The sequence below is a fragment of the Solanum dulcamara genome, chromosome 2 (assembly GCF_947179165.1).
Source record: "Solanum dulcamara chromosome 2, daSolDulc1.2, whole genome shotgun sequence".
Classification (NCBI taxonomy): domain Eukaryota; kingdom Viridiplantae; phylum Streptophyta; class Magnoliopsida; order Solanales; family Solanaceae; genus Solanum; species Solanum dulcamara.
In genome coordinates, this window is record NC_077238.1 from 13,995,968 (window position 1) to 14,013,224 (window position 17,257).

The 17,257-nt window shown below is 33.9% G+C and overlaps 2 protein-coding genes across 2 annotated transcripts; both read right to left on the reverse strand.

The window, feature by feature from the left end:
• Positions 1-12,504: 12,504 nt before the first annotated feature.
• Positions 12,505-14,229, reverse strand: LOC129870256 (uncharacterized). The gene is made up of 2 exons (XM_055944963.1): positions 13,580-14,229; positions 12,505-13,357 (listed from the first exon to the last, which is right to left on the reverse strand). Exons 1-2 carry the CDS (start codon positions 14,227-14,229, stop codon positions 12,505-12,507), a joined length of 1,503 nt encoding a protein of 500 aa, XP_055800938.1.
• A 2,008-nt stretch (positions 14,230-16,237) lies between these two features.
• LOC129870258 (uncharacterized) lies at positions 16,238-17,023 on the reverse strand. Its single transcript, XM_055944977.1, has one exon. It carries the CDS (start codon positions 17,021-17,023, stop codon positions 16,238-16,240), a length of 786 nt encoding a protein of 261 aa, XP_055800952.1.
• Positions 17,024-17,257: the final 234 nt, after the last annotated feature.

Consider the following 17,257-nt stretch of genomic DNA (forward strand, 5'->3'; position numbering starts at 1 on the left):
ACCTCTTTAGGCCTAAAACTCAACTTTTCGCCTAAACACCCAAATCACAACCCAAGGTCTCGTGACTCTATCCAACCATTCTACTAGACTAAACTCAAAATTCCGGAGCTAATGGAGCTGAGGGGATTCTCATACGACAATTAATTCTTCGAGTGTTAACCAAAGTCAACTCTAGGCGTTTAAGCTTTCCAACCTCTCGTCTAAGTGCTCAAACTAACACAGAAAGCCTTGGGACCTGAACTAAAGGTCCTTCTAGATCAAACTCAATGTTCCGAAGCTAACTACACTAACAAAATTCTCATTCGAGTACATTTACCAAGTATATTGATCAAGGTCAAACTTAGGTCAAAGCTTAAAGGCTCAAACACTTAATGGTTCAAACTCGCTCCGAAAGCCTCGGTACTTGAGTTGGCTATGCTTCTAGCCTAAAATGACAATTCTGGAATTGATGGGGCCATCAGAATTCCATTCTGAGGTTGTTTACCTGACATTTTGACCGAAGTCAACAATTCAAATTTCAAAAGCTCCAAAATAGGAATACGGGTGTAAGCCCAAACGAATGACGAGAGGACCAACCAATCAGTTTCATCAAGTCATAAATGATTTGGGATGCTATAGGAACGGTCTAAACTATGAGTAAAAGACTTTACACAAAAATGACCTAGAGGGTCATTACACATTGTCATATGAATGAGTAATTATATTGTTAATGACATCTCCAAGACACTTGAATAAAAAAATAAAAAAAATAAGTACACAATGGCATTTTCAAGACATTGTGTTAGAAAAATATATCAAAAACTCACGAAAAAATACAACACATATTAATTTTTCAAGTCATATTATAAGCCTAAATATGAAATAATATACTTAAACATTGAAAGCTATAAAAAATTACTTACAAAGTAGATTATTATAAATATTTTTGTGTATAAAAAAATTAAAATTATAAATGTATCATGTCGATTTGATTTGAATTTAGTTTGAATTTTTTTCTATTAATATCAAGTCAAACTAAAAAGGGTAGATTTGACTTGATTCGCCAGTTCAGTTTGATCTGTATACCCCTACTTGCATTGAATCAAATAGAAGAGTACATAAGAGGAAATAAAAATAATATGTTATTTTTCTTATAGATACTAACCAACCAAATCAAACCACAAGTCAAATTTATTTGTCGAGTTGACTTGGTTCGCCAGTTCAGTTTAGCTTGTATACCCCTACTGCATTGATTCAAATAGAAGAGTACATAAATAGTTATAAGCAATTAAAGAGAGAAAATAAAAATAATATGTTATTTTCCTTATTGACACAACTAAAAAACGGAAACTAAATATTTTACAACTAATGTAATTCCTAGACTTGAATGGAAACTAAATAATATAGAATATTAAAAAGTAGAAAGTGAAAATATTCTACCATTAATATAGATCATAGAATAGAAGGAAAGTAAATTTTAACAATATTAACCTTCCATAAACTCATTTAAATATGGAAGTATAATTATTTAAACTCCAACTTCAATATTGACTTTTAGGATTTTAACTACATCTATATAGATAATAATTAATAAATATCTAAAAGACGAGATTGTGCAATTAGTTTATTTCTAAATTTGGTCAGATTTTCTCAATCAACTCTCAACTATTTAATTATGTGGTCCTATCAGACATCTATAAATATAAGTCAAAAACTCTTATTTTATATCCAGAGATAGGTTCTCACTTATATATTGTGCTTTTTTACTTATTGTGTACTAAAATATGAATGGAAAGGAGGTATGTTGGACCACAAGAAATCTTGATGAGGGAAAGAGAAAAAAAATTCTAGCGGAAAGATTAGCATCATTGTGTAAGAAAGCACATGAATTGACTATTCTATGTGATGTAAAAGTTAGTATAATTTCTTTTACTCCAGGAGAAACTGATATTTTTGCTTGGCCATCATTAGATGAGGCTAATGACATAGTAAATAGTTATTTAGCTTGCCCAGAGAAGCAAAGAAAATACAAGTTAGTTGAACATGAAGCCTATCTGCAATCTATAGTGAATGATCGGGAAGAAGATATCAGAAAATTAGAGCAAATGGTTGAGGAGAAGAAAATGGAGAACCTCTTCAACCAACTTGTTGAGGGAAGGAAAAGGTTCGATGACTTTAATGTAAGAGACATTAAATGTTTGCTAAAGTTATTTGTTGTAAAGAGGGCTGAACTTGACCAAAGGTTGGTAATATAGGGTTTCTTTAATCATTCTACACCTTCATCCAAGAGATCGTTTAAATTGACAATACATATTGCTATGATGATATCCATTTTTGTTTTGTTTAAATTGACACAATTTTATTTTATTTTTTAGTTTTTAAAAACCATTTTAAATGTATTTGTTGCATTCGTCACTTCTAATAAGTTTTTCTTTTACATTTTTTCTTAAATACGATTTTTTATTGATACTGTTGTGATGTTGTTATTTTAATCTTTGACACTAATGCTAGAGTTGCTTCTCTTTCAAGCCTTCATTCATTCATCTTTCGAATTTCCTTCCATGTTTTTTTTCCTTTTTAGTGTTCTTGTGGAGTTTTTTAATTTTGAATCAAATTTGTTTTTGGTGAGTTTTCTCTTAGTTCTTTTTTCGTTGATGTCCATTTTTGGCAATGAATTTAATTGGTGTATAAATATATTTTCTCTATACATGAATGGCATGATTAGAGGAAATTGTAATCATCAGTTTAATAGTCAGTCGAATTTGCGAGATCCACAAAATGGGTATGGAATTTTGTAAAGACTCTAGTACAAAGCTCAAGTAGAAATAAAACGAATATTTTGAGATCAAAGATAAAAATTTCTAAAATAATATTTGTTATGCGCTTTACAAGATTTGACTTACTCAGAGTCGCGATTTGATAAATTAGTTAAAGCCTAATTGACTAACTATCACTTAATATTTTTTAGAAGATAATTGATTGAAAGATTTATATATGTGAATAGAAATTCGGCACAATTAATGTCATGCTCTGAGCCTACACTCTGGATGTGGGCGGCACTCCGAGACTATTGTTGGTCCCAAGCGAACTTTTGGCCTAGCTGACTACTGAACAGAATACTAAACAAACACGCCGAAGCTTTTTAAAGTGTACCTTTAAAACATTTAAGAAACACAAAACATCTATCTTAATTTATGCAAAGTCTGAAAATGGTTCTTAATATAAATAGTAATAATGTTTAAAACATCATAATAAATAGACTTAACTAACTCACAACTTTGGCCATGAAGCCTCGTACTAAATTGAAATAGGTGCCAAGACAAGACCCACGGCTACCTAAATACGCCACTAAACATGACTCATAATCAATGAACTAACTAAATTAGAGCCCTCCGGAAGTGAAGTCTCATTGGAGTTTCTGCAATCGTGAGTATCTAGATCTGCATCATAAAACGATGCAGCATTAAATGATGTCTATACATGAAATGTACAGTATGTAATAAAGCTGAACGAAAAATGCTGAACTGAACGAAATACTTATACTCAAAGAAATACTAAATATAACTTAATTGAAAGTAAAACATGAATATAATGAAAACCTGTGAAACTTCATAACTGAGCACGCGTGAATGCCAACTAAGTAGTACACTATGTTTTAAAATAATCTCAATATTATTAAATCAAAAATTCAAGTAAACATTTATAAATAGAATAATAAAGATAAGTTTCTATGTATAATAGATGTAAACTTTCTTAAGATTACTAATTGTGTGCATAGTGAAATTTGTAAAATCAATATCCGAAAATATTTATTTTTATTTATAATATAAAGTTAGATATAGATAAGGTGACGTGACATCTCTATGACCTCCAATTTCATGAGTATTTTTAGTTGGGGTATTATAATAATTTAACATTGAAGTTAGGAGTGTTCAAATTTCACTAAACTTCGAACCCACTCAATGACTTCAAATCATACTTGAGTTTTTAAAGTAGAAAAAAATATAAAACTTAGAAAATTCGTACTTTAAAAATGTGAGGAAACTCCTCTATCCATTTAGAAAAATCACAACCCTTTAATGTGAAAATGTGTCTGCTTTGTTTGTATATATATATTCCTTCCTAGTAATGTCTGTGCGTATTAGTCTGATTGGGCTATGCCCTTGCCTTTTTCTACTGGTTGTTGGCTAGTTGATTTCATGCTGAAATATAATTAATTTAGTTAGTTTTGAGTTGTAATCTACTCAACTTATCAGCTAATTCATTATTTTTTCTTTTACATATTCAAAGACTATATTTTTATATATAGATATAACATTCATGAAATTTAACCATCGTCTTTTGCTACTTGCTTTACTATTTATTGTTTGGTGAAACTTGACTATAGCTTCACAGTCTGTTCTTACTAATACTTCTTTATTTAATATGCATAGTTTAAAATTATTTAATCCATATATTATTTCTAGTACTTCGGCATCTATACTACTCATATTTCCTTTTTCTTTATATTTACCACTCTGATATGCACATATTCTCTCTTAGTTTTTTCCACTATATTTATTAGGCCTGGTTTTTAAAATAGCTCCCCATCCTAATTGACTTCCATCAGTTTGGACTATTAGATAGTCGGATTCTAAGGGGATTTTTAAGTTTGGTATATTTTTAACTTTTTTCTTTATTTGTTTTACCAATTTAATATCTTCTACATTAAAACATTTTTGTCCTTTACTTCCTGTCTTGGCATATAAAGGTCCAGCTATTTTTCCTAAGTCTTGAATAAAATTTCAAGCATAGTTTACAAGGCCTAGGAATTTCTGCAGATCTTTTGTATTATCTAATTTGTTTGGCATATGCAATACCTTTTTAGCTATATGCGACTGTAATTTTATTTTGCCATCTCCTAATGTTACTCTTAGGAAATTAATGTGTGTTTTGCATAGTTCAATTTTCTTTTTACTAATTATTATTTCATATTTTACAAACAACCTGGAAACAGTTTGTAGGTGTCCTAGATGTTCTTGGATATTTTACTAAATACTAGAATGTCATCTACGTAGACTAATACAAAGTTTTTATAGTCTCCAAACATATCATCCATCTTTCTTTGGAATATGGGCGGTGCTGTCTTTAAACCAAAAGGCATGACGAGCCATTCAAAGTGTCCCTCAGGACAAGTGAATGTTGTCCATTCTATACTTTCTGGGTGCATTTTTACTTGCCAATATCCAGATTTACAATCAAATTTACTGAATAGCTTTTAACCTTGTATTCTATTTATTAGTTCATTTTTGTCATGTAGTTTATATGCATCTGTTCTAGTATTATCATTTAATCTTTTGTAATTTATTATCATCCTAGCTTTTCCTCTTACTTGCTCACTATGGTTTCTTACCATGAATGCAACAGATCTATGATTAGTTACTTCTAATTTTAATAGTTCTTTGATTTGTTTACTAAATTCCTCTGTGTCTTCATTGTTGGCTTCTATACGGTTGTTTTTATAGTATATTCTGGGTTGATTATGTCTAGTTTACACATAATTTTATTACAGCCCCAATGTATTAAAGGGTTTTCACCAATTATCTTCATTTTATCTAATATTGATATTATGTTGTCTAGATCCTTAGGATTGTTTTACTGTTCCTATTATATTTATTCCTTTCTGAAAATTATAGAATTCAGTTTCTATATTTATGAGAGTGTAATCTTTTTCTATATCTTCTAATTATGATTGGTTTAAATAATCTTCATATTCTTCATACAGGTTTTGTGAAGAGCAACTACCTTTATCACAACATTCTTCACAACATGGAGTTGTACTCTTTTTGGGAGTTGTTATGTCTTTAATTTGAGATCTTCCTTTTGTAGGAGGGTTTATAGTTTGTACTGGAGTATAAATTATATTTCTGAATAACATTATTCCATCTCTAGAAAATAAACAACTTTCATTATTTTGTATAAGGAAATGTTATCCTATCACTAGATCTGTTTTGATGTCTAAATCTTTTGCCAATATTTTATACATATTGTATGTAGGCTTGTAAAATTCATTACATGTATTAATAAAGCTTATTTGGGCTTTTTCTATATAGTGATTATAAAGGTTATATGTTCCGTCCATTTGTATAGCTGATATAGGTTCTTTAAACCTTTTTAATACTTTTGTTGGCAATATTTTTTTACATTACATATGAGGCTAGTATTATTTTCTTCAATATTCATGAGTTCAGTTTCTATGTTGTCTAGATGTATCGTTCCTTGTGTATAAGTTTCATCTAAGTCTACTTTTTGTTTTCCTTTTTCTAGAGTAACTAGTCTTTGTTCAATTTTATTTAATCGTGTCTCTAGAGTTATTAATCTTAAATTAGTAGCTGAGTCTTTTGCTGGCGTTTGTTCTTGTTGTTTACTTACTTTTATTTCTAGTTTAGCTTCTATGCATGTGATGCATGCTTCCATATAACATTTCTGACATTTAGCTCTATTGGTTTTACTGGAATACCATTTACATATACTACATTGATTACTATCTATTCCTTTATGTCGTTCAAAATTATGACTACATTCTTGACTTATATTCATCATAGTACTTAATTGTAAATCTTCTAAATTTAGCATTCCTCTTTCGAATTTCCCTATTTCATTTATTAGATTATCTTTTTCAGAGTCTGAAGATTCTGATTGAGTCTTTTCATCTACTTCAATACTCATAATAGAGTATATACTTTCAGTATCTGACATGTATTCATCCACATTTAATAAGGTTTCTTGTAACTCTTCTACTAACTGAGAGTTTCTAGTTTTACTATTGTTTCTCTTAGGGCATATATTTGCTAAGTGTTCTATACTTCCACACATATATCATAACTTACTTTTATAGTTTCTATCATTTCTATATTTCCTAACATGTCTATCTTTATTTAAATAAGACTTTTTAGCCGATGATCTTCTTAAGTAGTATTTTTTACGTTTGTATGGCTTCTGATTATACGAAGATCGTCTTTTATATTTTTTCTGTTTACGTGGTTCTTTATCATAGCTTTGAGTCATAAATATTATTGCTTTATAGAAATTTATTTTATTTTATTTAAGTTGTTTCTGTATTTGTATATTAGTATATTTTTCTTGTAGTATTTCCATTACATGTTGTATTTTTTTGTCCTATTGACCATAGAGTTGTAGGATTTTGTTCTATACCTTCTCGTTTATTCTATCTTTCTTCTATTTCTCTGCCTAAGGCTTCGGGTAATTTATGAATGTCACGACCCAAGAACCGAGGTCATGATGTCACATATCCCAAAACCCTACCTAATGTGTAAGCTTAAAAGTAAAACTCATACGAGACTCCCAAAGGGAAAGTCATGCCACGATTTAAATGAAAAGAAAGACAATGAAGAAATTATCCTAAAACCTGGTGTCATAAGTATAAAGAGCATCTAATATAAGGTTCGAGTATGAAGATACAACATAAGTCTCTGAATGATACAAAAGACTGAGATATAAAGATAGACTAGTGATGATCCGAATTTCGGGACCTCACCACTAATCTGAGAATACACAATCCACTCGAATATCAGCTGCCACATGAGGTACCCTGACTAGTATTTGCATCAAAAAGGAATACAGAAGTAGGGGAGAGTATAATTCATATGTACTCAGTAGGTTTTACCCGAATGAGTATAGGGAAGTAATCAAACCTATTAAATAAACTAAGGAACACTTCTACCTGCATATAGAACAGTCCCACTTCGCCATCGGTGCCGCCAATTTATATATATAATGACACGAGTAAAATAAACTCATAATAACAGCTCATAATCATAATTAACAAGATAATTCAAGCAGCAAGATATCAATGCAATGCAATGCAATACAATGATGCAATGATGTGAAGGTACGATGGAATCAAGACTGTCGTACAGCCTGTCGTATACACTTGTCGAGCTGTGCTACCAAGAACGACCCATAGGGTTTTTGCAGACCATATACCTCAATCACAATAACTCATTATCCTTGACAACTCCTCGTGGTCAAGGGATCACAATGCATCCACTATCCTGCCGTAAAACTGCCTCGATCAGGGACTCAAGATACAAAGGTTTAAAGGTGTTTTATTTTCTTTCTCAAAAAGAATTTCCATATTTGTCAACTTCCCTTGTTTCATGATATGATGAATGAGGATGAATGCATCAAAATACATATGTCATAGAAGTAAAATTCAACTCATATGTGGTATAAGGTTCAAAGTTCTCAAAACTTAACCTACACATAATATTCACCCTCAATAAATAGTAATGGAAGGGAAATACTTCCATTTAACTATTCACCCTTTTCTCAATAATATTTCAATAATCAAGCATGCTAAAAAACCCTAACTCAACCTCTTAGGCGGGCATCATAAGTTAAATAATATACTCAAGCCTCTCTCTTAGGCAAATCATGAATCACATTCTCTCAAAACAAATAAGATAACAAATAAGGCCCCCATACAGGTTATGTAATACAAATAAACCCCCACACGATAACACATTAATAAATAAGCCTCCACACTGGCATTACAATATATATAACATTCTCAACTCATACTAAAACCTCATCCCAAAGTCTATAACATATGAATGACTAATTACCCCATCTCAATCTCAAAGAAGGATAGCCAAACCTACCTCAATTGCCGTAACCGCACCCGAATACCTCTACCAAAAAAACAACTCTCTAATTCAATGCCCTAAATGATAACCCACTATCAACAATAAAACATACACATCACAAGGAGTCCAATGATACCCATATTGATATATTTCGGAACCGAGGGTAAAATAGTTAAAAAATTAATTATTTTCGAAAAGTGTCAAATCTGAAAATTTATTGGACAATAACATTCTACTGGTAATAAGGAACTCATGGTTGGAAAATCTATAAAAATAGAGTTCAGAACAAGTTAGAAATTGCCATTTTTCTTAAATTCGGATTGGAGAAGAAACAAAGATTTTTGGGGTTTGAAATAAAATTTAGGAGTTAAAATCATCAAATAATTAATGAAAAAAGGTTTTAGGTAAAAAAAATCACTTATCCAAAATTTTGCCTCGAAAATCTCTTCTCAAAGAGTTCAAGAACTCAAACAAATGGTGAAAAATATTGAAATGGGAAGAAAGGGACATTTTCTACACAAAGAGTTATTGTTCACGTATGTTACTGTTCATGCGTGTAGACTGCTGACCGCGTGTTGACCACGGTCAACTTACACCACCATCCTTCAAAACATGTTTTTGACCCTCAAAACTTATTCGAAACTCTATAAATATGAACCAATAGTGCAATTTGATTAGAAAACATGTTTCGGAGCCAATGGAACTAACAGAATCACCATCCGACACTCGATTCAATTTGTTGATCAAAGTCAAATTTAGCTCATAAAAATTGAACTTTTCAACTAACGACCTCAAATCCATGTATTAACCCAAATGTGATTCCGACAACTTTCCTAGATCAATTTCCACATTTCGGAGCTTATGAAACTGAGGAAATCCAATTCTAAGACCCATAGCTCCGATTGACACCAAAAATCACTTTTTAACACTTAAAACTTATGAAAACTCAAAAACTCTCACAATTCACAACCTATTAAGATTTTAACAAAACCAACAACACAAATCGATCAAATAACACTCGTGGGAACTAAAGATATGGTAAAATGGTAATTTTGCACAAATTTCCAAAAATGACCCTAAAGGTCATTACAATATCCACCACTAAAAAGGATGTTTGTCCTCGAATATAAGATAAAATAAAGTACTTGGGGTCTCAAAAAGCCGAGGGTACCGAGCCTGCATATTAGACTCTAAGTCCTAAGTCACCTCCTCAGCAAATCGATGCTGCCACTACACCTTGACCAAAGTGACCTCCTTGGTTCTGAGTCTAAGAAACTGCCTATCTAGGATAACTGTCGGTGGCTCCTACTCATAAATCAAATTCGGACTCAACTCTACCGCAACATAAGAAATCACATGAGACTTATCTGTTATGTACTTGCAAAGCATGGAAATATGAAACACCGGATAGACAACCGACAACTTATGGGATAAGACCAACTCATACGCCACTCCACCTGCTATCCTCAGGATTTCAAATTGGCCAACAAACCTCATTCTAAGCTTCCCCTTATTCCCAAACCTCATCACACCCTTCATGGGTGATATTTTAAGTCACACATAATCACCCACCATGAATTCCAAGGGATGAACCCTCCTATCAGCATAACTCTTCTGACGACTCTGATCTGTCACTAGTCGACTTTGAATCAAACGTACCTGCTCCACAGCATCCCTAAGTAAGTCAGTATCTAATGCATCAACCGCAACAGAATCAAACTATCCAATGGGTGATCGGTACCTATGACCATACAATTCCTTAAATGGTTCCATCTAAATACTGGAGTGATAACTGTTATTATAGGCAAACTCTGCTAAGGGCAAGTGTTGGTCCCATGTAACACCTTGAAAATTTCCATGCCAAGAACCGAACTATTCTTCACAGGCGTATAGGCTTGAACCCGATGACTTCTAATTGCTTATATGAGCTAGGATCAATTTCTAAGTATTTGAAGTGTATTAGATGTGTTTTAGGATCATAAGAGATCTCTAACACCAAGCCGAGTCCAAAGAATTTCTATCGGCTAAGTTTTCGAATAAGTTCGTATAAGGGTCAACTTTGAATGACCATATATCCTATTATATAATAAATTGGGTGGTCCATGACATATAAAATTAAAGGTCTTTGAGTCTTCTTTCCAACTCCACCATGATTGTATATTTTGGAGTTCTGAGTCAAAAGTTATGACCATTATACTATAGACTATCACTGCAGAAATTTCAGGCCTGGGGCTGCAGTGGCGGGACGAGCCACTATAGCGTGCGAAACTAGCCTCAGTAGTTTGGGTACTAGAGCGGTGCGCCACTATAGCACCTATAGGGTTTTAAGGCCATTTTCCAGATTTTAGGGTCATTTTAATCTTTTCTTGTGTTTTAACCAAAGTAAGGTCGTTTTGGGGACTGAATTGACCCCATCTAAAGACCCTAAACCTTCTAACTCTCTCATTTCTCACAATTAGACTAAAACACTAAATCCTCTCCTCTCAAAGTTCTCCCAAGGGTTTCAAGAAATATCTAGGGTTCCATTCAAGGTTCTTCAAGTCTCCATTACTCTCAAGCTTGCATTTGGGAATTGTTCTCCAAGGTATGTGGGTTTTCATCCATGGGTTCTTCTACCCATGGAGCCCAAACATTTTCTCTACTTGATATTTCAAATTCTAAATGGTGAATCCTTATGGGCTTTTACATGATGATTCAAAATGCATATATTATGGTATATTTGAAGCTATTATGTTTAAATTGATATATTGACCCTCATTCATGAAATGAAATTTTTTGTTAGTGATCTTATATGAAGGCTTGAAAGGTAGTTTAAAATGTAAATGGTGGGTTGTTTTAAATGTTTGATTCGATGCATTTATATCACTCTCATGCATACAAGTATTCTTTAAATGTATTTGAAGGTCTTTATGAATTGAATCCACCTAGTCTTCTTATATTGAATGAAGTTGAATTGAAAGTTTATGAAGCAAATGCTTATGTTTAAAGGAGCCTTGTGAAATGATTGAATGATGATGAAAAGACTTTTAGTCAAAGAAAAGATTCAATGTGAAAGGACAATTCTCACATATTTGAATCAAATGAAATGTTTTAATGAGCTATTCCACCGATGATGATGTGATGTCTAAAGTTATACAATGGTTATGTTATTATGATATATAAATGTTATTCCGTGGGATTTGACCTAGCACCGAATGTAGCATGTAGATGGGGACTCGACCTAAGGGGTTCTTAAGTAAAGCCTCATGTTGCATTAACTATGCGCCAACATAGGAGCCCTTGTAGGCTAGTGGATCCACAATAAGCCAATAACGTTAAAGTTAAAGAATGCTAAATTTGACGGAGTTCTACCCAGCAAGTAGTCTCCTCGTGCCAACGTAGGGGGTTATGTTGGATTCCATTTAATAGCTCACATGGTGTTAAATGTCGGTTAAGGTCACTTCCCCACAAAATGAATTTTTTAAGGTTTCTTATGATGATGTTTAATGCACGCATTCATTGTGCATATTGCTTATTCATATTCCTCTTATGTTCTTCATTTTGTAGCATACTCACATACTTAGTACATTCAAAGTACTAACGCATACTTTTTCCTACATGATATCACCATGTATGAACCGACGTTTCTCCTCGACCTCCTCCACGCAGCTAGTTCAGATTAGTTTGAAGATTGCTTGTGGTGAGTTCCCATGGTTCGGGAACAACATCCCTTTTATTCTAAGCTTATATTATGTAGAACATTAAGACTTTTTTTTTGGTAACTAATAGTTTTTATTAATCACCAAGAGATATTTACATAATCATAACAAACTACATCACAGTTTGTTATCCAACAAGAAATAAAACTCAAAGTAAGACCTCAAACCTACAATTAGTTTCAGAAGAGGAGAGATTGTTGTAGTCGAGTACTAATCGCCAAAGGAGCTCTCAAAGTGCACATATATGCTATTTCCTTAGTTATCTCTTCATAGTTTCTTCTTTTTTCTTTAAAAGTTCTCTGGTTTCTTTCCATCCATATTGCATAAGAGCACTCAGCATATATTAATTTGAAGAGCTGTGCATTGTGATACTTGCCTTTAGATTGTTTCAGAGTCCATTCCAAATGCATATCCCATGTATCAGCGTGAAAGAGTGGCCATTTAATCCAATTAAGCAATTTCTTCCAAATAGCTCTAGTAAATTCACATTGAGTAAACAGATGCTCTCTATTTTCCAGATCTTGTTGACAGAGTTTGCATTGTTGGTTGACATCCATTCCCCAGGAGGTTAATCTGTCTGTAGTTGGGAGTTTATTCTGCAGCATGATCCACATTGTAACAATAGCCTTTGGTCTTGAACTATTGTTAAACATCATATTTTTCCAGGGGGCTGTTGGTCTATTACCCAGCAAATGCACATAAAAGTTTGCAGTAGTTGGTGAGTCTCTTTGAGTGTGTATCTGTTCTAGTATCACTCTAGATACAAGTATCTTCTTAACCATCCATGAAGTCTGTTGAGGTATAGGAACATTAAAGACAGTATGGGATTTTATATAATAAGAATGGATCCATCTAATCCATAGTTTATCAGTTTTATGAGCAAGATCCCAGCAGGTCTTAGCAATAGCAGCTTGGTTCCATAGGTGTATGTGGATGAGCCTCATTCCTCCAGCAGATTTAGGTAAGCACATCTTCTCCCATGCTATCAGTGCTCTCTTGGTGATGGTGTTGGTACCTGACCATATGAAGCTCCTACAATAAGCCTCAATGAGTTTAAGGACTTTTGTAGGTATAATGAATAATTGGGACCAGTAAGCTTGGATTCCAAAGAGAACTGATTGAACTAATTGTATTCTTCTTGCATATGAAAATTTCTTGGCAGTCCAGGAGGTAATTCGAGCTACAATTTTATTCACTAGAGGTGTTCATTGCGTAAGAGATAACTTTTTAGTGGATAAAGGAATGCCAAGATACTTGAAAGGGAACTCTCCATAGTTAAACTGGAACTGATGCAGTATGGTCTCTTTCATCTGATCAGTGACTCCACCAAAATAAATGGAACTCTTATTCATATTTGCTTGCAGTCCAGAAGCTAGGGAGAACTTGTGGAAACATTGATATATGGTCCCTATTGAGTGCTGATCCCCTCTGCAGAACAAGAGTAAGTCATCTGCAAAACATAGATGCTTTATTCTCAATTTTGCACATTTAGGATGAAACTTGAATCTTCCATTGTCTTTGACTTCATCTAGGCATCTACTCAAGTACTCCATAGATATAGCAAATAGATAAGGGGAGATGGGGTCCCCCTGTCTAAGTCCTCTTGCAGCATTAAAAGGAGGAGTGGGTTCTCCATTTATCAAAATTGTATAGTTTACAGTATGCAAACACTCAAGTATCCAGTCAATGAATTTCCTAGGAAAGCAGAGATTTTCTAGCATTTGCTCCAAGAATGCCCATTCCACAGAATCATAAGCTTTTTGCATGTCTATTTTGATCATACACCTTGGAGAGATATGTTTCCTAGAATAAGCTTTAACAAGCTCATTTGCTAGGATGATGTTATCTGCAAGTTTCCTTCCTGGAATAAAACTTAATTGTGCTTCACTGATAATATATGTCATAATCCTCTGCAGTCTGGTAGCTAGCACTTAAGCAATGATTTTGTATAAAATGGTGCATCAAGCTATAGGCCTATATTCTTTAATATTTATTGGACTAGCAGTTTTTGGGATTAGAGTGACCATAGTGCAATTGACTGGTCGATAGAGTTTTCCAGAAATAAAGAACTCTTTGATGGCTATCAGTATCTCATCTTTGGTGATGCTCCAAGTCTTTTTATAAAAATAAGCATTGTATCCATCTACTCCAGGTGATTTATCATCCCCAATAGAAGCTAATGCATTCCAGATTTCTTCATCTGTAATATCTCTACATAGTTCAGCTCCTTGTTCATAGGTGAGTGTAGCTCCTCTCCTCATAGTCTTCTTATCAACAGCTTGTAATTCTGTACTGCTAGATCCTATGAGAGCTTTATAGAACTGAGTGACTTCCTCCTTAATAGCTGCTGGTGTTTTGAGGCTTATTCCATTGAGCGAAGTGAGTTCTAGCATCATTTTCTTATTCGTTCTCTCCTTGATCATTGCTGAAAAATACTTGTTATTGTTGTCTCCAAGCTTTATCCATTTAGCTCTAGATTTTTGTCTGAGTGCACTTTCTTCCACTAGATTCCATTTCTTAATATTCATCAGTGCTTGCCTTTCTTTGCTAAGAAGTTCATCTGTGCATTGTTGATTAATCTGCTTCTGTGTTTGGATTAGTTCAAGTCTAGCTTCATTTATTCTAGTGGAGATGTTTTGGAATTCCTTCTTGTTTAAAGTTTTCAAGATCTTCTGTAGAGCTTTCAATTTTGCCCAAATATTTGCCATTTTCCCTGGTACTAGTTGCTTGTGCCATATTTCTGTTACTTTTTCCATGAATTTGCTATGATCTGCCCAAATATTGAAGAATCTGAATGGAGGTTTGACTGTCCACTGGTTTTCCTCAATTTTGATTAGCATAGGAGAGTGATCAGAGGTGTATGGTACTTCATATTGTGTAACCACATGGCCCCAATGCATTATCCAGTCTGAATTGCCAAATATCCTGTCAATTCTGCTATAGATTCTATCAGTACCTATTTGTTTATTTGACCAAGTATAGTAATCTCCTTTCCAAGGTAGTTCGTTGAGATGTAAATCATGAAGACACTTGGTGAAGGCTTGAGTTTCAGCTGAGGATACTGGTGCACCATGTAATCTATCTTTTGGATACAGCACAGCATTAAAGTCTCCAGCTATAATCCAAGGTCTATCAATCCCTTGTTCAATTTGTGCTAATTCTGTCTAGAGTTCTGTCCTCTTCTCATTTGTGTTAAAAGCATATATAATAGTATCAAAACAGGATACAGTACCAGTGCTATTATTGATCATGCAATGGATTGATTGAGCAGTAGTTCTACTGTGAGTTACTTGATAATAGTTTGTATCCCACATTAGCCATATCCTTCCATTCTCAGCACATTGATAGTTATTGAGAGATTGTCATCCAGGATTGATATTTGCAATAATCTTAGGTGCTTTGTGAATCTTGACTCTAGTTTCCACTAAAGCAGCTAGTTTAATACCTTTCTTCCGTAAATAGATTTTAAGTTCCTTCTGCTTATGCCTCTTATTTAGTCCTCTTACATTCCATATGAGCCAACTCATTAGGTACTGTGTGGTTGTTCTCCTTTATCAGGAGGTGCTTGATCATATTCACTGAGCCTTCTGGACATGCATTCTTCTTTGGCCAAGATCCCAAAAGTGGGAAATCAGTCAAGTTCAGTTCAGGGCTATATACTACTTCTCCATTCTGAATTCTGTTGGTGGAGCTTTGAGGAACTTCAGCTATTCTTCTCTCTGAATTTGTGTCCACCTGAACCATTTTTCCTTTTGCACCTTGGGAGGGCTTATCCTCTACTTGTTTCGGCACTGAAGCTTCTTTTATTTCTGGAGCAGGTTCTCTGATCACACCTGTAGGTTTCCATTCTTGTTCAACTTTTCTAGTGCATTGCTTCTTCTGGAGTTGAAAGGTTTTTTGTTGCATTGTTTGTCATACATGTCCAACCATTGAGAATTTAGGGCAGAACTTAGGTTTCCAATTATATAGAACCTCCTGCTCAAACACTTTCTCATGAGGGTCCATAACAGCAATCTTATCAGGCAGTGGTTGAGTAACATTCACTTCAATCAACATTCGAACATAAGAGATCCTTGTTTGTTTAGCAGTACATTCATCAGCATGTATTAGGACTCCAATGACACTAGCTATTCTACTCAATGAGCCTTTCCCCCAGCAAGACATCAGAAGTTTTGGAAATTTCACCAAGAGAGGAATTGTTGTAGGGAATTCCTTACTGAAATCAAAATCCACAGTCCATAGTTTAAGAATTATAGGTCTATTATTAATGGTATAAGGCCCTGAGTAGAAGATTTCATTCATATCTTCAGTCGATCGAAATCTAATCACATAGTACCCTTCTTCATGGTAATAGAGCTGAGGTGTTGCCACATTGGACCAGAACTGCGTAATGTATCTTGTTAAAGCATTATAACCCAGTACATCACCTATGAAATAGGCTATTAAGGCAGTGCTCCATTTTTTGATTTCCTGATTTACCTCATCTTTGTCCAGATGGACTATTGGTTTCCCATTCAGCATTTGAGGAGGGAGATAATCTAGTGATAATCCATTTGCTGTAGCTCGGTTTTTGGTAAATAGGCTCGTCCACTTTCGTTCCTCTACTACTACTGCATTTTCACCAGATTTAGGGCTTTCTGTAGATGGATCTACTGGTACTTCATTTGCTGAGCCCTCAGATCTGGGACTTTTCGGCATTACTGTTATAGGTGTTTGAGGGGTATTACTCATGTCTAATTTCTTCGAAGCCATACCTGAAGAGTTTTGTGTAACTCTTTGCTATACTGCATCTTTATCTGGATCTGGGGTTTGAATGCCCATTCCAATGTCATCTAGCTGAACACGAACATTTGTACTCGGTACTTTTTTAGGTCTTCCTCTACCTCTACCATTTCCGCGTCCTCTTCCTCGAGCTCTAGCCATGTCTTCACT

Bases quoted from the DNA above. Each gene is read 5' to 3' on its own strand.
- LOC129870256 (XM_055944963.1), bottom strand. From the start codon at position 14,229: ATGACATATATTATCAGTGAAGCACAATTAAGTTTTATTCCAGGAAGG. The intron at 13,358-13,579 runs GTATCTTGGCAT...GGCTTATTGTAG, and splicing joins TATGGAGAGTTCCCTTTCAA to GAGCTTCATATGGTCAGGTA.
- LOC129870258 (XM_055944977.1), bottom strand. From the start codon at position 17,023: ATGCCGAAAAGTCCCAGATCTGAGGGCTCAGCAAATGAAGTACCAGTA.